The 24589-nt window shown below is 38.5% G+C and overlaps 2 protein-coding genes across 2 annotated transcripts in view; both read left to right on the top strand.

Annotated features, from left to right (window-relative positions):
• The window catches only part of osbp2b (oxysterol binding protein 2b), a gene marked incomplete at its 5' end in the record, with an annotated part of 42974 nt that extends 19025 nt beyond the window's left edge, over positions 1-23949 (top strand). The window contains 12 exon segments of the mRNA XM_014014317.1: positions 6296-6546; positions 13773-13971; positions 15109-15229; positions 15808-15874; positions 16256-16408; positions 16504-16749; positions 16882-17002; positions 17260-17363; positions 18722-18817; positions 19098-19282; positions 19411-19631; positions 20559-23949. Of these exon segments, the coding sequence (XP_013869771.1) occupies positions 6296-6546; positions 13773-13971; positions 15109-15229; positions 15808-15874; positions 16256-16408; positions 16504-16749; positions 16882-17002; positions 17260-17363; positions 18722-18817; positions 19098-19282; positions 19411-19631; positions 20559-20701 (1907 nt within the window). The 3' untranslated portion in view covers positions 20702-23949.
• A 521-nt stretch (positions 23950-24470) lies between these two features.
• si:ch211-102c2.8 (trichohyalin) overlaps positions 24471-24589 on the top strand; it is a gene marked incomplete in the record, with an annotated part of 8144 nt that continues 8025 nt past the window's right edge. The window contains 1 exon segment of the mRNA XM_014014310.1: positions 24471-24521.

Below are 24589 nucleotides of genomic sequence, written 5' to 3'. Positions count from 1 at the left end.
TTTTTGTTTGGTTGAAAAAATATTTTTGATTGAAATTATTATTTTTGATTGAAGATGCTTTTTGTTTGAATAATAAAAACACAAATTTACCTCCATACAACTGTTACACTGAGGAAAGATGGAGGTAAAATGAGAAATGTCAAATTACACAAACATAATAGAGCTGAAATGAACATGGTTTAGTAGAAATAATTTCGATTATGCTCTAAGATTTGAAGCTCTGTAGTTTAAGGTGGAACCAACTAAATCAAGATTTCAATGAAAACATTTGATTCTTTAGTCAACTTGGCATTAATAATTTATTGTCACATGAGTGTTTTTATATTTCATTCATACTAAAGTAAAAATAAACTTTGTGGAAAAGTGTTTAAAATAATGCAAACGTTTTCTACAAATCTTACAAATGTTTGATTTTAATTATCAACTGTTTAAATACCTGTGACACTGCCTGTGTGAGCAGATGATAGTTTCATCACTACTATATGCAAGGGTTGTAAGTTATGTATTTTGGAGTTGGATGAGAATCACAGACTAGATTGTGACCGATTTGTCATTTTCTGGAGTTTAAATGTAGATGTGCTCTATTGTCATCCATGCATGTTCCCATGCAATGACAGTTTGTGCTCTGCATCACACATGAGATACACTCAGATGGAGCAGCAGGCAGCACCAGGGGAGCAGTTGGGGATTATGTTGTGATCAGTTGGTATTCTGAGATGTTAGAATAACAAACAACCTCAACTTTTAATGAGAAATACAGTAAGAGTTGGAGAATAAACCAGTTTAATATTCCACATTTTTAAATGTTTTATTTTAATTATTTTTTGTCAATCCTAACACACTATAGAAATAATTAAAGCACATTGTATAGTTGCTGCTGTTTGGGTTTTAATCTTTTTTGTTTGCTGCTTTCTGGGAGCATTCGATTAGACTGCCAGAGCTGCTCTGCAGAGCTTCGGGGACAGTGATGAGTTGTGCTGCACAGTTTCTCATTTGCTTGTGAAGCACCAAACTCCATGTTACTGCGTTTAAACCTGGTGTCTCCTCAGTTTGTCTCCTTGAGATGTATTTCAGGAGAGGTATGAGCCATTTAGCTATTACAGGACCAGGATTACAGTCTCTTCCCCTGGGATCCATCCTTATGCTTCATCTGGCATGTCCTCTACGGTTTCTGACATACTTCTGATTTTCCTCATTGCTCTTTTTGCAGTCCATCATACGCACAGTCTGTCATTCCTTCACTCTTTGCTGTGTGGGCTGAAAGAAATACTGTAATCAGTCTGTGTTGTGGTTGTGTTTTTACTGGGTGCAATGGTGTTTTTGTGCAAACGTTTAGATCTTGTAATTCAAAAACAGGCTTAGGTGTTTGGGTAATTCAAAATTCTGAACCGTGCTTCTGTTTGACTATTTGTTGCTGATTATGCCAAACTGAGATCCACCAATGTTTATGTTCACTGGATCACAGAGATCTTTAATTTTACTTGCTTTATGTTGAGATTGTGGCAGATGAAGTGTTTGTGACTGTACTGGAGACAGTACTGTCCCTCTGCTGGTCACATGCTTGTTCATTATGCAAATGCACAGTCAGTTTCTAATGACATGTAAAACAGATGAGTCTTGATGACATAATCTATTAGTTTGCACAATAAATCCTCAGGTACAACATTTGACTGACAGTTTTTATTTGTATTTTTTTGGAGGGGGGTATCATACTTGTATGAGGTGAGAGTCCTGTAATCTAACCTAGAAAAAATATTTTTTTTTGTTTTTAGCACTGATCAGAAAGAATGCATTAAACTTGTACTTGCCTAGTATTTGATGAAATTTGGCTTTAAAAACAAATTTTTAATTGCACTTTAGGTGTTTACTCCTGCTCCATATTTGACATAACCTAACAAACTCTTTAAGAAAACATTCTGAAAAGAASTAGAGGACATTTGTCTATCCTCTCATTATAGGACCTGCAATAAGTTTAAATACCATTTTTAAACCAGAGGAGCAGTACATCTCTCCCCCTGTGCCTGTCCTGTCTTTGTGCTCGTCTTTCTGCCACAGGGTGACGTGCTGTCAGCCGGAGGCCTGGCTCCACTGATCTGACAGCCTGTCCTCTGGGACCTGCAGAGAGACGAGTCCTGACGGGGAGAAAGCAGACGGCTGCTCGCCCAATTACAACCTGCCTTCCACTGCCTGTTCTCATGATTTCTCTCATTTCTTTCCCCACATGCTCAGAAATGTTGTGCTGGTCACACAGGTCAATAATGAAGGTCTGGAAGGAAATTATCTTAATAAACTTGAATCATCTTCTGATGCAAAAGAGGAGTGGTTTATGTTTTAAAGCTCAGTTTTTCTCTGAAATGAGTTTGACATCCCCTTTATTCTGATCTGAGTGGAAAAATAGTTTGATAAACAAGCTAACAGTTTCTTTAATACCCCAGTATTAAACCCTTTCTACTAATCAATAAAAATCAGATCTCCTTTTTGTTACTATAATTAGCTTTATGTGTATTTGTGTTTGTATATGTGTGTTATGACCATGAGTCATGTGTTATCTGACTGGTGTGTTTGTATTTTTAACATTTTTTTATGTTTTGTCTTTGTGTATTAAAATGCACTGCATTAATAACATAACTGCCAGTCAGAAGATGAGGTGCAGCAGTTAATAAATGAGAAACTGACTTGCATTTGCGTTGATTCAGGTGTTCTTTGAGGTGTTAAGCTGTAGGGGCAGGGGGAGGACGTGTGCCCTTGAGACATGACTGGCGTGGTAATGGGCTTTTGTCCTTGCCTCTCGATGTCGATTTTTGCTACGAGAACCCATCCATCTGTGTTCGCTTTAGTGAGGAAAAGGAAAGGGCTGTAAATGAGATGACTTTGCACAGACGGGCCTTTTTATTTACACGGGTTTAGAGTAAAATTGTTTTTTGTGTTCCAGATATGAGCAACCATGTTCTCAAGTATTTAGACTTGTCTGGTGGTGCTTGACGTTTTGTCAATGTTCTATAGATCTGACTCGGGGAAACTGCGAGCACATTACAGAGTGGATATTTCAGATATAATTCCTTTCAGTTTATTGAGCGGGGTTTGTTTATTTCCTTGGGAAGTGAAGTGGACTTGGAGGTGAGTTGCAGGATCTACTGTGAAAACCTGATATAGTGTATCTGACACTCCAGTTTTTTGTGTAATGCTTATATTAATCTTTAATGCAGCTGGCTCAGTACAACTCTAGTTTGTAAATTTTAAACTAATGTTTTCACTTGGGAGCTGCATTATCTCTGCACAGGCAAACGACAAGGTAAATTTTGCCATCTGAAATGACTCTTAACCTAAAAGTGTTGTGACTCTTTGAGCAAATATTGTTGCATCCAATATGTGCAGACTAGGGAAAGGATTAGGGCCACGTACAAAAATATATACACTGCTCAAAAAAATAAAGGGAACACTTAAACAACGCACGCTAAGTCCAAGTAAATCAAACTTTTGTGAAGCACATTCAACTCTGTACAGAACAAAGTACTCAATGCGAATATTTCATTGATTAAGATGGGGAGTTAACGTGCGTTGTTTGTGTTCCCTTTATTTTTTTTGAGCAGTGTACATTTTTCTTGAGTTCTGACTTGTTTTTTTTCTCAGAATTCTGAAGAAAAAATAAAGTTTACTGTGGCTTTAACCCTCATCAGTAGTCGACTTTGTTAGCTTTACATCAATTTGTCTTAACACAGTCATGCAGAATGAAGCTCCACTTTGACTCACATCCCTGTTAAACAGAAAACTGCAACTATAAGATGATAAAAATAATTCATTAGGCACAAAGTTGTGGAAATATCAGATCTTGATAGTGTTTTCTTCCTTTTTTAGCTACCCCTCTTTAAATGTCCTGTCTTTTTATGGACTCTCTGGCACTTTTTTCCTCCCTCACAGCACCTCCAGAAGAATCCTAATCCAGACCCTATGTAATTTCACACCCCTACATGTGGAAGTAATGCAATGCATGAAGAAGTGAGTTTACTGTAAGTCAGAGTAGAGACTTTCTCCTGCACGTACTCTAGTTGGATGTCAGTTTCTTGCTTAAGCTCGAGTTCATTAAACAAGTCAAATTAAAAAATTATTTTTATTTTGGTTTTTTACATTTATTTGCTTTCATTCAAGTACTTCTTTTAGGGTCAAATTATTTGTTTCTTGGTGAAAGAATGTTCTTAAATTCTCAACTAATATATCTATTTAGAATCTGAGCTACCGCAGTCAGGTTTTATCAATTACAAACTGATTTTATTATCTTCCTCAGAACTGGCTCAAACTGTTTATGCTCTCTGCTGATGTTCAACTCCAGTTTTTCAACACTCCTCACAAACAACTTGATTTTCAGCTTTTGTTTTTGTCATCTTTAACATTTTCCTGCAGTGACCATTTTAAAATTCTTTTTTATTCTGCTTTTTTGTCTGGTCTGTTTTTATTGGAGTTTCATTCTTCATGCAGGATCAAACTTTAAATTAATTAATTTATTTTATTTATTTATTTATTTATGTACTTTTAATTTGAAGTCTATTCAACAATTCACAGCTCTTTCTGGGGTTAAAGCTCGTGAGTTTGTGCTGTTGGTTACTTCGTAAAGTTTGGTTGAAAACAGATGTCCATAGTAAGAGCTTATGTTTCCTTCTGTTTTCTCATTGACAAAGAAGTGTTCTTTTATCCATTACCTGCTATTTACAATAACTTTATTTTAGAGCTAAATTAATAAGGTATACGGTTTAACCCTTAGATTTTTTTGTTTGATTTTTAACTGTTTCGTTCTGATAGATAAATAGTTGGAAGTTTTTTTATAATCCGATATAATCAAATATTTAATATTAATGTGAACCTCATGCTTGGTTAAAATTAAGAGCCAGGCGATCTTTAACATCATTATATGGGATGATAAATTTCAACACTGTGTTCCTTGTTTATTTCTGCTGATCTTTTGAACCAATGCTGTCCTCAAGGCCCTGTCAAACTATGATGTTTTAGATGAGTGGAATTTAAAAAATCAACTTGAAGCTTCTTTTAGGCATGTACATTCTGTAATGCTAACAAATTGATCAAATATCTAACTTTTATTAGTATTTTAGTGGAAAAAACATTTTGTAAGTTGGCATAAGTTGTCTAAAACTTCATAGTGTGACAGGGCCTTTATGTAAAATGTGAATATGAATTATTTCAAATAAAAAATGTAGGTTTTTGTTTAAGTTGAAGATAATTCACATATTTAAAAAAAAGGTTGTTGCAACATGTTTACCTAATTATTCAGGTTGTTTTTTTTAATGTAGCGGTCACCCCTCTGGATAAAAGCCATTCAAATTGGGAAATTATGCAGTCCTGCTCCTACCAGCCTGCCAGGCAGAGATCCATGTTGTGCTTACATTGTTCAGTGGCTTCGACAGGAGTGGTACTCTGTTCCTCTGCAAGGTCACAGCAACCAGCTGCTGTGTTCTACGATATAAAGTGTTTGCTGCCTCTCACTATGGCTGTAACATCTCTATCAGCTACATAACAACCCTTTTCAATGTGACACAGCATAATGTGCGTGCCGGCGTGTATGAGGCAGCACTTTGTAGACATTAAAGGTTCAGCAGGTTTGATTACAAGTTGGAACAATTTCCTTTCTGCTCTTAAACTCTATAATTTAGATACCACAAGAATAAAATATTTGATGTACCCTTTTTCCTTTTTATTCCTTTTCTTCATGGTTTTGTCCTTCTTACACCTTTTGTCGCACCTTTTTTAAGATTTGACTGAGATTGTTTATGCTGCACAACCACAGTGACCAGAATTTGTTTATCTGGTACCTTTTTTTTTTTATAGGCCAAATACCTCCTTTAAAACATGTCTGCCCCCTCTGTTGTTAAAAATAAATAAATAAAATTACATAAGAAAGCCTTCATAACACAATTTGTTCTTCTGTAAAGATTTGGTAGACACTGACTTTACTTTTAAAGATTATTTGTTCATTATAAATGAACCATAAAACTGTTGTCTGGTATTTTTCAGCCTTAGCCAGACTCKGTGTGTATGATAATGTTTAGTGATCAGTTTGACACTAAATTAACTTATTAAAACACAAAATAGCGTTATGGCTTCCAACATAAAAAAAATAGTTTTTAACTGCATATTTGTGTGCAAAGCAAGTTTATGCATCTCTAATGAGAACAATCAACTCTTAAAAGAAGCTGTATGCAGAATAAACAGTTTCGTATTAAATTCCCAAAGTAAAACACTTGTGGGGTTATTAAATACATAACTTATCATTAAAATATTTTTTCAGATGACTCGGGGGATGAGGAGCCCACATCCCAGTCGGATCGCAGCGAGATCCAGGGCACCCTGAAGATACTTGTCAGCAAGCTTGATGACCTCAGCACATGTAATGACCTGATCGCCAAGCATGGAGCCGCCCTGCAGCGTTCCCTCAGCGAACTCGAAGGCCTGAAAGTCCCTCTGGAGGGAGGGGAGAAGATCAAGGCAGTCAACGAGCGAGCCACACTTTTCCGCATCACTTCCAATGCTATGATCAATGTAAGTAGTTGGGGCGTAACGAGCTATAAGCTGCTGCAGCAGGGAGAAAGTCCAATATCTGTGTCCTGTGTGCTTTGGCAATGATCACTGTGACCAGAGCTCCAGTTATGTGTAATGTCCTGGTTAGTAAGTGATGAGACTGCCTCAGAGAGCCACCGGTCTTAAAACTGCATGCTTACAAGGCACATTAACACAACCAGATTGTGTTTACCTACTAAAACATGAACCCTTATGTTGCCACTCTTATTTACACAGATGTCTGATGTCTGATTAAACTTTGCATTTGCTGCCTGTTCACTCCGTGTAACAGTCCTCTCCCTTTTTCATTACTGGTAAACATTTTTAAGGGCCTGTGTTAGTGGTGGATTTGAGTTCAGGAAGGGTTGAGGCCCTGAAGGAGAAATACTAGATATGATATTGGGTGGGGTGACAGGAATAGCCCCTGCTCCCCACTCTCCCCCAGCCCTCTACTGGGGTGGGGGTGTAGAGGGTTGTAAAGAAATGCCATAACTTTCTGTACCACAGTTAGCCTACCAGACCTGCTCTGACTGAAGTCAGACAATCTTATAATGATTGTTGTTATTCCTGCTTCTGTCAGCTGTTGTGATCTGGGGTCAGTAATTCTTATTTTGGCTATTATGCACGTCTAATTGATGTTTTTAAATACCGTTTATAAACTGAGTTTTGCTGTAAGTTGACATGATTTGCACAAATGTAATTCCTTGCATGAAAATAAAGACTGAGTAGGTAGCTATTAAATTGCCATAGACTACTGGGATTTTATTTAATTAATGCATTAAAAATTTGTTTAAACTTTTGATTTTTAATTATTTTTTTCTGAAAAAGATTTCCTTACCCACACCTATTTGCAGAGGTTCAAATACGGTAGACAAATCGATCCCCATTTAACACTGATAASTTTACATGGTTTGGTTACTTCACTCCCAAAGATTAGTGAAGCAGAAAATGACTTGCTGAGTGAACATAATACAGGACAGACTTATCCTCTGCACCACTGGTTGCCAGTAAGTTTTTACGGAGGAGTTACGGTTTTGAATTTAGATTCAGTAATTTTACTGGCGATATTGAATTCCAGGCTTAATTTCTTAGGTTGTCAAATTATTTCCTAAATAATATTCATCTTGAGTTTAATTTWAATTTTTGGGATAAAGTTTTTTTAAATTTCAAGTTTTCATAGAATTTAGTCCTGGGTTGTGAACATTAACTTTGAAAAAAATCAAATCTTATAAATCACAGTAGATTCAGGATAACATAAGTGATTCTGCTGAAAGTATTTTACTGTTGATATACATTCAAAGTGTTTTGTGTATGGGTGGGGGTAAATTCAGATCAAATGTATGTTTTTTTTTTGTTTTTTTTTTACCCAAATGTCGTGCTGAGTCTGCACTACGTAGAAGCGCATCCCCCAGGTAGTGGATCGAGGATCCCTGTTCCTGATGTATAGGGGTGTGCCTGAATAACCTGAAAGGCGAATAGGGTGCTGCGAACCAAAAGCAGTGTATGGCAAGTTGACAAGTACTGAGCGGACAAGGGGCCGGCCCCCAGTACCCGGCAAAAGGGGTTCTAAAATATCTGGGGACCCAGCCTGCGGCACATTGGGCGCAGATGTTGCAGGTGGACTTATGACTGTGCCTCTGGCCTGACTGGTGGGGAACCAGGCTGGAACAGTAAGCAATACAGTGACTGGAACAACCTGTACTCTGGCCCCAGAACCTGTATGTGTTGGGCCGTGGGCAGCCAGAGGGTTTAGTGCCTTGGGGCTTGGTGATGGCAAGGGTTTCTGTCTCTGCTGTTGCTGGGTCTACAGGGAGTACCCAGTGCGAATGTATCCCATTGACTGCACCCCATTGGGGAGTGGTCAGGGCCTCACAAGTGCTGGAGGATCAATGTGCAAGATATTGAGACAGAGGTCACAAGTACGGCAAACTGCCTGTAAGTCTGCCTGTCCGGAGAAAGTCTGGAGGCCGTCAAAGCAGCCGGCCTGGTGGACTACTGAGTTGTCTGGCCTCTGCAAGGCAGTAATATGTACGTAAATGGCAAAGATACAGATTCCAACCAAACAAAACCAGATGAGAATATTATGTACAGTCTTGAAATCACTATAAAGGTGTGCTAAGGGAGTGTAAGAGACTTTCTTGAACAAAGTTTTGTGAAGATGTTAAGTGGTGTCATGCCCCTTAACTTCACAAACTTTTATGAAAGGATCCAGTCAACCACCTATCATTCATTGTTCCACCAGAAGGATTATCAGTCACACAGACAAGTGTGCTTCAGCATCTTCTCCAGGTATATTTTCCTGGGGCAGAGGAGACTTCACAACCTGTCGCAGTGAGTGACTAACTCAAATCCAACAGAGGACGACTGGAGCCAAGCTGCAAGTATTACTTAAGGCAAAGTAAAATGGGCAATTAATATGTTTGACTCATTCAAAGTTTGTGGTCCAGATGGTATATTTCCAGCTCCTCTCCAAAGAGGACTAGAATTGCTTCTGGACACAATAACTAGAATATACACTCACCGGCCACTTTATTAGGTACACCTGTCCAACTGCTCGTTAACACTTAATTTCTAATCAGCCAATCACATGGCGGCAACTCAGTGCATTTAGGCATGTAGACATGGTCAAGACAATCTCCTGCAGTTCAAACCGAGCATCAGTATGGGGAAGAAAGGTGATTTGAGTGCCTTTGAACGTGGCATGGTTGTTGGTGCCAGAAGGGCTGGTCTGAGTATTTCAGAAACTGCTGATCTACTGGGATTTTCACGCACAATCATCTCTAGGGTTTACAGAGAATGGTCCGAAAAAGAAAAAACATCCAGTGAGCGGCAGTCCTGTGGGCGGAAATGCCTTGTTGATGCCAGAGGTCAGAGGAGAATGGGCAGACTGGTTTGAGCTGATAGAAAGGCAACAGTGACTCAAATAACCACCCGTTACAACCGAGGTAGGCAGAAGAGCATCTCTGAACGCACAGTACGTCGAACTTTGAGGCAGATGGGCTTCAGCAGCAGAAGACCACACCGGGTGCCACTCCTTTCAGCCAAGAACAGGAAACTGAGGCTACAATTTGCACAAGCTCATCGAAATTGGACAAGAGAAGATTGGAAAAAYGTTGCCTGGTCTGATGAGTCTCGATTTCTGCTGCGACATTCGGATGGTAGGGTCAGAATTTGGCGTCAACATGAAAGCATGGATCCATCCTGCCTTGTATCAACGGTTCAGGCTGGTGGTGGTGGTGTCATGGTGTGGGGAATCTTTTCTTGGCACTCTTTGGGCCCCTTGGTACCAATTGAGCATCGTTGCAACACCACAGCCTACCTGAGTATTGTTGCTGACCATGTCCATCCCTTTATGACCACAATGTACCCAACATCTGATGGCTACTTTCAGCAGGATAATGCGCCATGTCATAAAGCTGGAATCATCTCAGACTGGYTTCTTGAACATGACAATGAGTTCACTGTACTCAAATGGCCTCCACAGTCACCAGATCTCAATCCAATAGAGCATCTTTGGGATGTGGTGGAACGGGAGATTYGCATCATGGATGTGCAGCCGACAAATCTGCGGCAACTGTGTGATGCCATCATGTCAATATGGACCAAAATCTCTGAGGAATGCTTCCAGCACCTTGTTGAATCTATGCCATGAAGAATTGAGGCAGTTCTGAAGGCAAAAGGGGGTCCAACCCGTTACTAGCGTGGTGTACCTAATAAAGTGGCCGGTGAGTGTATRTTGCTTGTYAAGCGAACGGCTATGTACCAATTGGGTGGAGGACAGCAAATGTTGTCTTTCTGCCCAAACCTGGCAAGCYAACATAKAAAGAAGCAAAAYCTTTCAGACCCATCAGCTTAATATCTTTCTTGCTGAAGGGAATGGAGAGGTTAATAGATCGACATGTAAAGAATGGTATTTTAATGCTATCACATTTAAGTTCTAAACAACATGCACATCAGGCAGGTCTTACTACAGAAACRGCCTTACATGATGTTGTTTTTAAGAACAGAACGCAGCCTGGCATATGGACAATATGCACCTGGCTGCTTCTTGGACATACAGGGGGCATTTGACAATGTACCTGTAGAAGCTATAGAAGGAGCACTTGCCAGCAAAGGCGTGGATGAGATGACAACAAATTGGCTCATTTTCATGCTTCGGACAAGGAAAGCATCTTCAACTCTGGGGAACTGTTCAATAACTCAAATGGGGCTGTCCACAGGGAGGAGTAATCTCGCCCCTGTGTTGGCTCCTGGTTGTCGACAGTCTAAGTGAGTTGAATAGATCTAGACTCCATCMACAAGGGTGTGCAGATGACTTGGTCATACTTATAGAAGGCTTCTGCCTGGGTACTGTATGTAACTTAAYGAAGAGGGGGCTAAAYATAGTATCCAGATGGTCCCGCGAGTAGGAACTTTCTGTCAACCCAAACAAAACATAATTGGTTCTTTTCACTTGTAAGAAGTCAAGGAAGGGTTACTCACCTCCCAAGTTGGAGGGTGTAGAACTCTCCCTGTCAGAGTTGGTTAAATTTTTGGGTGTCTGTCTAGACAGGAAGCTTAACTKGAAAAGACATGTAAAAGAAAAGTGTAAGAAGGCAGCAATGTGTCTACACCAGTGCCGTAGAATTGCAGGTAGTCGTTGGGATGCTTTCCCAAAGGTTATCAGATGGATCTAGGACCATAGTCCACCCCATGCTATGCTGCTTTAGTGTGGTGGATTTTGGATGCGATGCTTTGTATAAGGACCAGTGTCTTTTTGGGGAGGGCAATGGGCCCACTTAGAGGCTCCTGCTCATTTTGGGTTCTATAATCATCCCCAATCACCATACTCATACCAAACTGTCATTAAGATAAAATACAAAAATCAATTCTTAGGTTTTATCAACGTAGGAGACATGATTCTAAATCTTCTTACATTATGTGGAAAAAGCAATTTTAATTTTTCGGTAACTTTAGATAAACAAGAAGTATAGACAAATGCATTTTATTTAGACATAAGAGCCTGTTGGATGGTTTAATCTTTAAAAGCTATTTTGAGCATGGAGAGCTGATTAAACGCGTGCATTTTTTTTTTACCACAGCTTGGTGAGGGTTTTACTTTAGTTCATTCACCATTAACCCAACTTCAAGTGAGCCTTTGACTCCAGAGATAAACGATACGGTTAATGAATTTCATTGCCCACCATTTTAGAGTAGTATGGTTGAACTTCATTTATTTCAAAATTATTCAAGTATACTTTTTAAACAGGGTGATTTGAAATTAGTCATCTCTGGACACGCTACAGAAAAATAAACTGATTCAAATACAGGTTCACTTCGTTATGTGAAGAGATTTAATTTACCACTAATTATTCTTATGTACATGTCATAAATCATACTTATTCACATTGTTAATTCTTTGATTTTTTTTTTTAATAGTTTTTCTTTCCAACACCAGGTCACATGCAGTCTGATTTTATACTAAAGAGTCAGCATTAAAAAGTAGAACTGTCAGACTTTTTAAGTTGGGGTTTGAGTTTCATATCATGCTTTTAGTCTGAGGAAGTGGAGTTAAACGTCACATGTGTTGGTAGAATTTAAACCCAAGCTCAGGCAATCTTGTTGGATATTTTAAACAGCTGGTGCAAGACTAAAGAAGGTAGGAGCTAGTCATTTTTCTGCCTGGAGAGCTAGTCATTTTTCTGCCTGGAGAGCTATAAAATTTATCTTAATCTTCTCTGTCTTGTTAAGTTTTCATTATAAAATATTCAGTGGCTCTTTTCTACAAGGATGTAAGATGGATGATGTGATATTTCAGCAGCCTCCCATTCTATTAATGCTCTGTCATTATACACTTCTAAATCTGAARTGTTCCTAAATTTTAAATGAAATGTCTTGACATGTAATTGGCAATAAAATATTAATTTCTCTGCTAAACCTTTTAATAATCTAGAATAACTAATAAGAACTGAGTACTTTCTCTTGTTCTGTGTTCACAATACATTTTTATATGCAAGTGTCTGATCTGCAGACTTAAGTGAACAGTAATCAGTAAAGTGTTGTCCTCACAGCATGTGCTGAATGAGAGCGTGCCACTGTGATGATCAGAGAAAATGCAGGTAACAATCATGTAATGATTTTTACTGTGCAATAATTTYACATTTATTAAACTCAAATTCAAATTTGATAAATATATTCTAATGTTGAAATCATTCACCTATATAGTTTCATTTAATATATGGACTTTTTGCGACATTAGGGCTATTTAGGACTAACCTGCTGTTGGGTGGGTTTGCATATCCTGGGTGCCTGTTTCACCAGAGCACAGAGACGAGCTGAATAAAGTGAGAGTCTGATCTTTTCAGATTCATGCATTCAGACCTAACTCTTATTAAATGGCTGAGCCTAACAATTAACAGTCCCTCCAGTTCTGGGAACAAGGACACATTGCCTTCAKTTGACCTTAAACCAAATGCGATCATGTGCCGACACAGTCTGGTAGGGAAGAAGTTTAATGAGTGTTCTTTTGAGAGCAGTTTTGGATTCTTTTTCAGTTCCACTGAAAATCTCATACTCGAAGCTTCATGATCGTCACATGACATTTTTAGTAATATGAAGTTGGCCAAGAGGTGTTATTAGAGTTCAATGACCCTTGAGCTTAGTAAGAGGAAAGCTCATGATGCAGAGCCAACAAATGCTGACATGTAATAAATGTGTGATCTGAAGTAACCTTTTTGGTCCAGCAGTAAAATCAGAAAGGCAGTGATGCCCCCTCATGGCTCGTATGGTCAAGAGGGGGAATTGCTGCTGCTCTGATTTTTATTCATGGGGGCGCAGTGTCTGCTGTTCAGTCAGAGGTATTAACTGCAGCTCATCAGACATCCGTGTTTGCTCCGWGGTTCATTTGACACCGCAGGGACACCCAGTAAAAGCTTTGCAGATAATTAACATATTGATGATGGCTCCAGTTTTGATTAAGAGTCATGAWGACAATAATTAGCACACTTGTCTCTCTTTTTTATGGTTTCTGTCTTATTGTTGCAAAAGGTCATATTTCTCAGAACTTCACAATCTTTAATTTGAGCACATTTTATTTTCAGGATAAACTGTACATTTTCAGGTTAAACTGAAAGTTAATTCTTACATTCATTTCATCATTTTTTCTGTATATTACTGAGAAGCAAAAACCAGTACAGACTGTGTGATCATGTACTTGTGCTTTTCCTCAGGCGTGTCGAGACTTTCTGGACCTAGCWGAGACTCACAGCAGGAGGTGGCAGCGGGCGCTGCAGTATGAGCGAGAGCAGCGTACCCACCTAGAGGAGACCATAGAGCAGCTCGCCAAACAGCATAACAGCCTGGAGCGAGCGTGGAGGGAAGCACCCACGCACGCTTCCAGCACTCCCAGTGCCCCAACGATCAACCAGGGTGAGAATGAATGTTACTGACTCCTGTGAGTCCCACAGCGGACATTGTTTTATAGGCTAAAAGTCATGTGGAGCCTTAGGCTTGTTATTATAGAGTGTCCTCAGATGGTTTAGATTGGATTATAGCCCAGTTTGGTGGTTATTATATTAACAAAGATCTACTCATGTAGGCCCTCCTGAGAATAGGAAACTAAAATACTTCTTTAAGAACACTTTGACTTTAGTCATCGTATTACATTGACTTCTGCCTTTTTTTTTTAAGTATTGTGAGACTTTGGCCAATCAGAAAATGTAGGTGAAACACAAAGAGGGCTGTGGCTGCTGAGGTTCAGCTGGACACACATGCTTTACAAATTAAACAATATTTTAAGACGAGACTTTTCTCAAGCTTTAAGATAAACAAAGTCRCACTTAAACTCTGAAAGCGCTGCGTTCAATCACTGCTTCTTAAAGATTCAGCATGAGTCAAGTTGCATTAAATGAGGACAAATATGACCTTATTTTCTGATTAGCAGCAGTTTTATTCAAAAACAAAACAAATGCATCCATACCTCCTATAGACCTTTATAAAATCTATTTAAGTTGGCACTTTGACAGAAAATATAAGATACAGGCAGACATCTGAGCGGGAGGAGAATTAATCTTGGACAATGTTCAGACTTTTTATATAAGCAACATAAACTATACAGATACGAGTGGTCATGAGAGTTTTATTACCACTTCTGGTTTTGTTTGTTTAGTTTAGTTTAGTTTATTTCAGACAAACCTTTCACCGGCAGTGTAGAACAACATGGTTCTAGAAAGACTGCGAGCCAACAGGTAAGAGGGTGTTATCATGTCTGTTATATTAAAAATTTAACACAGGCTTAAAAGTGATTTATTTTTTTCTCTCATTTGTACAAATATATTTTAACCTTGATGGGAAGGCTAAACAAAATAGATTTTATTATGAGAAGCACACACAGGGAAATAGCATCAGACCACTTAACCATCAGGAATGTTAGGTAGTTTTGTAAGCTTATCTGTTAATTACCATGGCTATGTGATTATGTGCTCTTCTCACTGAACTCTGTGGAATACATAGTTTTTACCCTCTGAGATATGTCTTTATACACAGATTTTACTGTTTCACCTGCAGGCAAAGAAAGGGTGAACAAAGAAGAGGCAAGTGATGAAGATGAGGATACAGAGTACTTTGATGCCATGGAGGATTCCCCTGCATTTATCACAGTGACTGCCAGTGAAAGCACACAGCACAGGTCAGCATGCATGCAGTTCATATGACTTTTTTTATTTATTTATTATTTTTAAACAAGACAAATGGAGTATAAGAAAAACTCTTAAAATTTTTTTCTTTGTCAGCATAATTTGAATGTTCTTTGATTTACTTGTATGTTCATTATACAAATAAAAATAAGTCATCAAAATCACTAACTTCTGCACCAGACAGACAGCTACATTTCAGTCTTTTTATTCATGAAGCACTTTTCATACTGAGCRTCACAGTGCATGATGGAGGATAAACATGAGAAACTAAAGAACTGGCATGGGTGCATACAACACCAGATTTATTGATAAAACTTCTTTAGTAACTAGATGGTCTGTGTAATTTACTTTACCTTTCAGTAGTGGTTATGCAGATATATCAACTCCAGCAGTGCCATCAACATGAAACACAGCTGTTAGACAGCATTCAGCAGCAATACCCAATAATGTAATTTGTATATTGCAAGTGTAAGTGTTGTTTTTAAATGGAAGCAGAATTGACAAGGGCTTTAGTTTTATTTTGTGCTTGTTGTGGGGGACAAAAACAAAACTAATTTTCATTCAATTTCAGGCGATCTCAGAGCAATTTGAGTGGAGCAAGCGGAGGCCAGGCCAGCGACTGGAACCAGGACGACCCTGTAAGTGTTTCTCTTCCTATCCAGTGTGACTAATACATCTGACATTTATAAATTCTGCTGACTCTTGCGAATTTCAGTTCCATTTGTGTCTCTGCAAAGCTCCCACTTCATTGATTTACTTATATAACATTTGCACTTGCTCTTCTCTCAGTGAGTTGTAGACACGCAGTTCATTTCTGCCCTCTTTGTCACGCCACTGGAGTTGTACAGTTGCATCATTCCACTTGACTTTAATTGCAAGTCAGAGATCTGTTCTTTTGTTTCACTCGTTCTGTTTGTCCTGTCTGCTGTGTCAGGCAATATATTGAAAGGCTATTCATAAAGCTGAAAAGTGTTTTCTCAAACTTGTCAACCCACTTCTTTTGCCTTACCAAATCCCAGATGTCTCCAAGCTGTAACGATGTATCAGGAAAGGAGCTGCAACCTCGCAGACAAAGGCGGACTCATATCCCAGACAAGCCCAATTATTCCCTCAATTTATGGAGCATCATGAAGAACTGCATCGGCAAAGAGCTCTCTAAAATCCCCATGCCTGTACGTCTGAGTCATGTTCCATTTGCAGTGTGTGCTGACAAGGTAATCTGTGCGGATTTCGTTTTATGAATTTCAATCCTTGATCTTCCTTTCAGGTAAACTTCAACGAGCCGCTGTCGATGCTGCAGCGTCTTTCCGAGGACCTGGAGTATCACGAGCTGCTAGACAAGGCGGCGCGCTGCGAATCRTCTCTGGAGCAGATGTGCCTTGTCGCCGCCTTCTCCGTCTCGTCCTACTCCACCACGGTCCACCGGACAGCCAAGCCCTTCAACCCGCTACTGGGAGAGACCTATGAGCTCGATCGCCTGGAGGAATTTGGCTACCGCTCACTGTGTGAGCAGGTATTGGCATATCCCCAGTGTTTCCCCAAAGTGTTCGCACATATTTGACTCTCAAACTGTTTTTTTTTTCAAACATGGATGTTTGCTAAAGATGTCTGAACATATTTTCTATACTGTCTTTATTCTGTCCAGGTGAGCCATCACCCCCCTGCAGCTGCACATCATGTGATTTCCCAAAGAGGCTGGACCTTGTGGCAGGAAATCACCATTGCCAGCAAGTTCCGTGGCAAATACCTCTCCATTATGCCTCTGGGTAAGACATTTTACAATCAGCTGTGGAACTAGCTTTTTGAAGCTTTTACTATACACTCAGAAAACTAAACGTTGCAGATGTTTCAACAATTTTTCAGGATTAGAATTTGTTTTAAGTAAATAGAATTGGCTCCAACTATATACACATGGGTATGTAAGATGACATATTTTGAATCCCTTGTACTTGCTGTGTCACCTTTCTGTTCGTAGGAATGGCAGCTAACAGTTTTCTGATAGCAATGTGTTTCTGTGTCCCAGGTGCCATTCACCTGCAGTTCCACTCCAGTGGGAACCACTATGTGTGGAGAAAAGTCACCTCCACGGTGCACAACATCATTGTGGGCAAACTCTGGATTGACCAGGTGTGTTTATGAGCTCGTCTCAGTGATAACCATCCATCCATAACGCCCAACCTTCTGCCCCCGACTTTCCATGTTTCCTGAAAGTGATGTAAAAGTATAAAGGTTCGGACCAACAGGGTAAAGTGCTGTAAATAAAGGATTTAGACAAAAGCTCATGACTCTGGTGCTTCTCAGTCTCTGGGGATTGTCTAGAGCTTTGATCCTGAGCAACAATTTAAAATGACAGCTGCCTCCTTTCTGTTCAATGGCCCAGATAGAGAGGGGGAGGGAGTGAGCAGGACAGAGATCACACGTCACTGTGTTTCTCAAATTTTCCACTTTTCAAAAAGGCTCTTGTTTCTGCTTGTTTGCATGACATCATTCTGCCTGTCAGTTTACCTGTGAGTTTAAGAAAAATGTGGTTCAGATCATTTGTGATCCTCAAATCTCCTTCACTCCAACATTCTTMAGCTCCTCCAACACTGAGCATACAATCCTCTCATTTAAGGATGTGATTTGAAAGGTGCAAACTGATGTAAACTTCCAAAACACAACCTGGAGCTCCTTGCTTTTATAAATACATCACTCAAAATAAACTAAAACATTGAGATCCTGAGCTATGAATACTTAACACCAGAAAACTTGTACAAACTGATTAAGCTGGTTAACCAAACTACTGAAACAAGCCCCCACAGCACACCCTGCAAGATACAGTCTTGGGCATTTTCCAACCTCAAAAGGCTCATCTAGCATGTCCAGAGGAGATGTAATAAACTGACCAAAACATTACCACTATCAGTTGTCCCTTCCAACATGCCTTGATATGGACTTCAGAATGGTTTAAAGTGTGATCTTGCTGATGTCGTAACATAAATCCTGGTCACCCACCTTTAAAAAAGGAGCCTCTGTGTTGAATGCAGGAGCTCTTGTTGTAAGAGTATACTGTAATTAGATACAAGCACAGCATAAAATATTTTTATATGGTTGACATGGTGACCACGCTCAGTTTTCACATTTTTTTCACATATTATCTGACAGCTGTTGCAAAAATGTGACACCAAAAGTCTTTTAAATTCTTTATTTTAAACTTCATGCATGTGTTGTTGGATCACATACGGACAACAGAAACTTCAGTTTCTTGTTAGAGCTATTTTAAAACACAAAGGTGAACATTGAGAGACACTTTATAAAGCATCAAAAGATGATTAATAAACTAGTTTCTGATTAGTTTTTTAGGATCCTGCACACCTAAACTAAAAAATTGACCGTTTCCCAGATCTTCTAGCTGATGATTTGACTTMATGGTAAAATGTTTTATTAAATTGTAATTCTCTTGGCTCGTTTTTCTTTCTCGTTATTCTCTGTCTGTGTTTGTGCAGTCGGGGGACATAGAGATTGTGAATCACAAGACAAAGGAAACCTGCCAGCTCAAGTTCTCACCGTACAGTTATTTCTCCAGAGATGTTCCACGAAAGGTAAGCTCTTTTTTTTCCTGCACTTTGTAATTTTATGAGCGTAATCTGTGTGATGCTGCCACCTGCTGGACTGTACCAACAAATGTAGGAAAATGCACAATGTGAATGACTTAGTTTATAAAAAGTGAAACGATAACAGTTGCATAAATTTAGGCTTAAATGTTTAATTAAAAATTAGTAATAAAGTTACTCTTCTTGCCTGTGCATTTATGTACTTGACAGAAGATAAGGCTACAGTGATGCAATGTTTTAGACCTTCATTCCATATATTTCCCTGCAGGTGACGGGTGTGGTGGCAGACAGTGGGGGCCAGGCTCATTACATCCTCTCTGGTACATGGGATGACAAAATGGAAAGCGCCAAGATTATTCAGAGCAGTCGAGGGGGCAGCGGATCAGAAGGAAAACAGAAGACTGTCTATCAAACTTTGTCCCCCAAACTCCTATGGAAGAAATACCCTTTACCGTACGCTTATATCATCTCTTATAAAACTAAAAACAGATATGAGTCCCAGCTGTTGTGTAAGAGATGAATCAATAGTATTGATTTTAGGAGACCACAGTGTAACTTGAGTCATTTCCTTTTTTCTTTAGGGAAAATGCAGAGAACATGTACTACTTCTCAGCTTTGGCTCTGACTCTGAATGAGCTGGAAGACGGTGTGGCGTTGACGGACAGCCGTCTGCGACCAGACCAGAGGCTGATGGAGGAGGGCCGGTGGGACGAAGCCAACTCAGAGAAACAGAGGCTGGAAGAGAAACAGAGAGCGGCGAGAAGGAAGAGGGAAGCAGAAGCCACGGACGCCCTGGATGAAGGTAGAAAATGAGGAACAGGTTCAATGCACACACAGCAGGGTTGTTTTCTATAGTCTGCAGCCGAGTCACTTTAACTGCTGAAAGCTTGATTTATGAGCTGTCTGGATTTAAAAGCAGAAACCTGAGTTGGATTCTGACATCCTGGTAGCACCCTGTGTTTGTGTTGTATGCAGGCCAGTTTGTATTCAATGTACCCATGACTTGTCTTTCTTCTCCTCCCTCTGTTGATGGTCAGAGTGTGATTATGACTCTGGTGAGTGAGGGTTTGTTGTGCATCACACTCTCACACATGCCTCTCTTTGTGTTCTCTGTGTGCTCTGCCTCTGTATACAAAGTGCATGATGCCTCTTTCATGTCATTCTTAAATATTTTTTTTTCTTACATTTTCATTTCATTCAGACCAGGCCTCAGATAGATTTAAGTATGCTCCCCACAGCAAGTTATTTTGCGCTTCATTCAAGGTTGTAAATTTGTTTATCTAGTGAAGCACTTTGCAGTTAAACCCTTCTCCAAACAGTAATAAAAAGTTTGTTCATCTAAGTCCCATGTTTGCTTGAAGGGAAACACTCAATGAGCCACTGTACTGGGTGTAAATTATCACACTATTACAGAGCTCAACCATCAAAACAAGTTTCATCTTTGTTTTGACTTGTTTACTGTTTTGTAAGAAACAAACTAAATATTCAGTTCAGGGAATCCCGAGAACTGATTTTTATTTTATTTTTATTTTTTCTTTGCTCTTTTGTTTTTCTGTTTAAACTCGTTGCAGCTTGGTTTGCATTTGGACTTCTCCCAAATGCAGCACCCAGAAACAGACTGCTTCTCATTTATACTTTTCTAAGATAATTATTTTCCTGAATCACCTGCAAGTGTAACTTCTCTATGAAAAACTAATTCAATTAAAAAAAATCTGTGCCTTTCCTACAGGTAGAGAATACGAAGGCTACCAGCCGCTGTGGTTCCATCAGAGAAGGAACTCGGTTACTGGAGAGACAAACTTTGTCTACAAGGGAGGTTACTGGGAGACAAAGGAGAGACAGGACTGGAGCATGTGTCCTGACATCTACTAACCCAGGAGCTCGTCTCAGATCACACCAACCTCATCGGACAGGGAACCACTCGGTCTCTGGTCTGCAGGCTGTGGAACATAGCTGGTTTATGAGCACCACATGGACCTCTGAGGGCATGAGAGTGTGTGTGTGTTTGTGTTTCACACAGTCTCAGATTACACAGTACCTCCAAATATCTTTTTGTTTTTACTTTGGAGAAATAAAAGGCAGGGCGTTCCTTGAGCAGTCTTAAATAAAGGCGCCTGCACAGTCCTGATGCTCTGGTGCTCCTGCAAATGATACCCACAATGCACTTTCCTGAGTTTACTCCATTACAGAACTTTATTTTGAAACTCTTGTCAAAACAGCTCCATGATTAGACTAAAACCACCAAAAGCCACATGGAAACACAACAGTGTTGAACGCACGTGGAATTTTATTCATAGCTGCTAAACACACAGCTTCAGTTTCAGTTCAGTGAAACTCAGATTAATCCAGGTTTTATGTACTGTATAAAATTCATTAGCTTCTTATTTTGTTTTWATGGAAATGACTATTTCTAATGTTTCCCAAAGAAGGAAAGAGGCTAAAATTCAGATTTTTTTTTCTTTAAAAAAAACCCTTTTAAACTAAATTATTACATGTAGGCCCAACATCTTTATTATATGCTAATGCTAAATGTAAAAACATACAACTGAGAAGTTTTTATAAAAAGGTGATCATTAGGAAAAAATGTATTTTGCAAAAGAAAATATTGATTTAAACAAACAAAACCTGAATACTTTTCAATCTGCTACTATTTGTTTTTATTTATTTTAAGTGGTTGGAAAAATAATCAAAATGACCAAAAACTGAGCTGGTTTAGAGTATCTAAAATATTCTACAAATTGATATTTGCTTTACAAATTCTGTGCATTTCAATTTTTTATTTGATTTTCAACACTTTATTGACTGTGGAGTGGAGACCATGTTTAATCAGGCTGATGATCTCTAATTATACAGCAGCAGCTGCTTCATCAAAACTAATGAAACATGGCAGAAATTGATTTTTATCTGGGTTTTATTACTTTTATCTTAATTGTTTGCTGACATGTGATTATTCTCTGTAGTCCACATGGTAAATGACTTCTTACAGTTTGTGTGTTGAATCTAAGTCGCCTCATAATCCATACAGATGATCCTGAGTTAGTTTCAGGAGTTTAACTGAGAGGAGAAGAAACTCAAGCAACCTAAACAAAAGGATGTTTACACCACTTTAACTTGTGTTCTGAGCAGTTTTTACTCTGAACATTCACTGCACCTTGTTCTTTTCTATTAGCAACATGCTTGATTGGCACTTTTCCTGCAGTCATCATCACTGATTGTCTGCACAGAAATAAAATGGTCTGCGTCTCATCTCAGAAACATTCATTATTACCTCCCGGTGCAGCCAGCACCATGTTGGTTTCTGTAGTGGTTCTTTAAAATCTTCATCACTTATTAGAAACTCTATAACAGTTCCTCTGTATGTGAGCCTGGATCCGGCCCACTGAGGTCTGAGCTGGATTTCTGCGGAGGTCAAAGTTTATAGAGAAGCAGACAGGGCTGGTTCCTGTAGCACCCCACTGAGCAGTCAGCTCCTCCCACCTCACCACAGCTCCCCTCACTGTTTGTGAACAACGCTGGTCTGGGATCAGCTCAGTCTTTCGCCTTCACCTGACTGTACAAGGGAACGAGTCCCCTGACCTGTGCACTACGAGTCTACGGTGATGAGTTTTAAAAACAAATTAGTATTTTTTTGTAATTGTTAGGAATGTAAAACAAGTACTGTCRACCTTCTAGTTGATTTGTGTGAATATTTTGTGATAAAACACTGATAGTGAAAATTAAAATGAATACTAATCTATGGATAAAGTTATCTGTAACAGAAAAGACTGAGTGAAACTAAAGGTTTTGCTTGGAATTGAATTTTTATTTTTGGCTGATTCTTAAAAAAGTTAACCATAAAGCGCCTGTGATTTGGCCAAAAATGATCAGAACATCTTTGAAATGCATTTTGAAAGTTTTTTGTTCATTCTTTTTTTTAATAATTTTTTTCAGAGTGAAAAGTTTCCGTTTGAAAATGTGAGCTTTAATCTGAGTTTATCAGATGGTTTCAGAGTGAAATGAATGATCTGTTTGTTTTTTGCACACAAAGATGCTTAATTTCCCATTTTATATTTGCTGTTTAAATTCATATTTGATTTAAATTGGTCAAACTGTATGATCACTTACAATGTCAATTTGTTTTCAAATTGTTTATCTAAAATAAACCAAATAAAATGGATATAAWTATCTGATTAGAGCCGTAACTCTTAAATCTGTTAGGTGCAGCTGTTTAGTTTGACACAAAAACAGGAAAAAGACTGTCCCAAAAGTTAAAATCCTCATTACATAGTTATTAACTTGATTAACAATGTTTGGCCCTTAAATCCCTCTAAAATCTCACAATTAAAAAAATAATGCAGATAGTTACACTTTAATGCTTTTCTGCTCATTTTTACATTATCACACTCGAGCAAAAATAAGGGGTGATGTGTTTAAATGAGTGTCAACTAGAAATAGAAATGTAAATATGACTTTTTGTCAGTATTTTTTATAAATATTATTTTAAGAAATATGCAACCAGAACTATATCCTATGTCAAAAACAAAAATTTGTTTTTAATTTTTAACTTTAAGGTGCCCCCCTAAAAATACTTTTACTGTAGTAAAATGAAGTATACAATATTTAGTGTTTTCTCTCCCTAACAGGTAATTTAAGTGTTCCACCTTTTGAGGATGAAAAGAAGTTTCCCATTTAAACTTTTATTTATTGATACTCAAAGCTGCTTGCTTTACTGTACTTTAAAATTGAAGAGTAAAACCAGTTTTTGTAAAAAATAAAATAAAATAAATAAAAACTGATCCTCAGCTCCACACATCACAGCGACGGTTTGTCTAAAAACGACTTGCATTTTCTTCCTGAACGAGTTCTGCTCWGTTTTACTTTAGTTTCTTCATCAGAACAAAACGAATGAAGATGGAAGTTTTTGTTTTGTTGCATTTAAACTGAACCCTGTTTGTGAACTGTGATCCATAGTTTTACAGCAAGGAAGTGATGACTTTTATTGTCAGTATGATGGTTGAAGTGGCAGCAGTGACCTGGTACAGAAAAAAATAGTGATGGATCTGCCTTCACTCCTCAGATCTACACTAATAGATTCAGGTGTAACTGCAAATTAAAATAAAAATTGTCTTTTTTATTATAAATTGTGTGTTTTCCCTCTTAATTTCTACTACTATTATACTACTACTACTACTATGAACACTATTGTGTTTATAGAACAACAAAAACACAATGAAAAAAGAAGCTTAAAAAAAGCTGGATATTGTTGGATATGTGCCTGATTTAATTTAATGTGTTTTTATGAACTTTTCTTTTCGGGCACCACATAATGTTCAAGGCTTTTGGAAGAACTTAAACTTTTTAAAACTTACCCAGCAGACATGGACAAACCTAAACGTGAAATGATAATTTTTGGAATACCCCGGTACATGTTTTCTTGGGTAAATTATCAGTCAAAACATTTAACTTTAACATTTATAATGACAAGAAAAAGTGTCAGAAAAATGTTAGTTTGACATTTAAAACTACTTGTATTTATTTGACTTGTCCCAACATTTTAAACCTCAGTCCAGCTGGGTGTTGTGGGATGTTTAACTGTTTCCATGACAAACTGAAGCTCCCATCAATCAGGCTTCCTCAGTAACATCAGCAGATCAACACTGACGGAGGAGTCCCATTCAGCAGCCACTGAGTCGCTTCACTTTGTTCACTGAAGGTAAGTTATAAGTTTTTAAATATGATATTTTAGTTTTCACTTGTCTTGTGTCAGAGTGTGAATTAGGC

This window comes from Austrofundulus limnaeus, unplaced genomic scaffold (assembly GCF_001266775.1).
Source record: "Austrofundulus limnaeus strain Quisiro unplaced genomic scaffold, Austrofundulus_limnaeus-1.0 Scaffold114, whole genome shotgun sequence".
In the NCBI taxonomy this organism is placed as follows: Eukaryota; Metazoa; Chordata; class Actinopteri; order Cyprinodontiformes; family Rivulidae; genus Austrofundulus; species Austrofundulus limnaeus.
The sequence above is the reverse complement of the archived record's forward strand: the minus strand, read 5'-3'. Positions and strand labels throughout refer to the sequence as shown.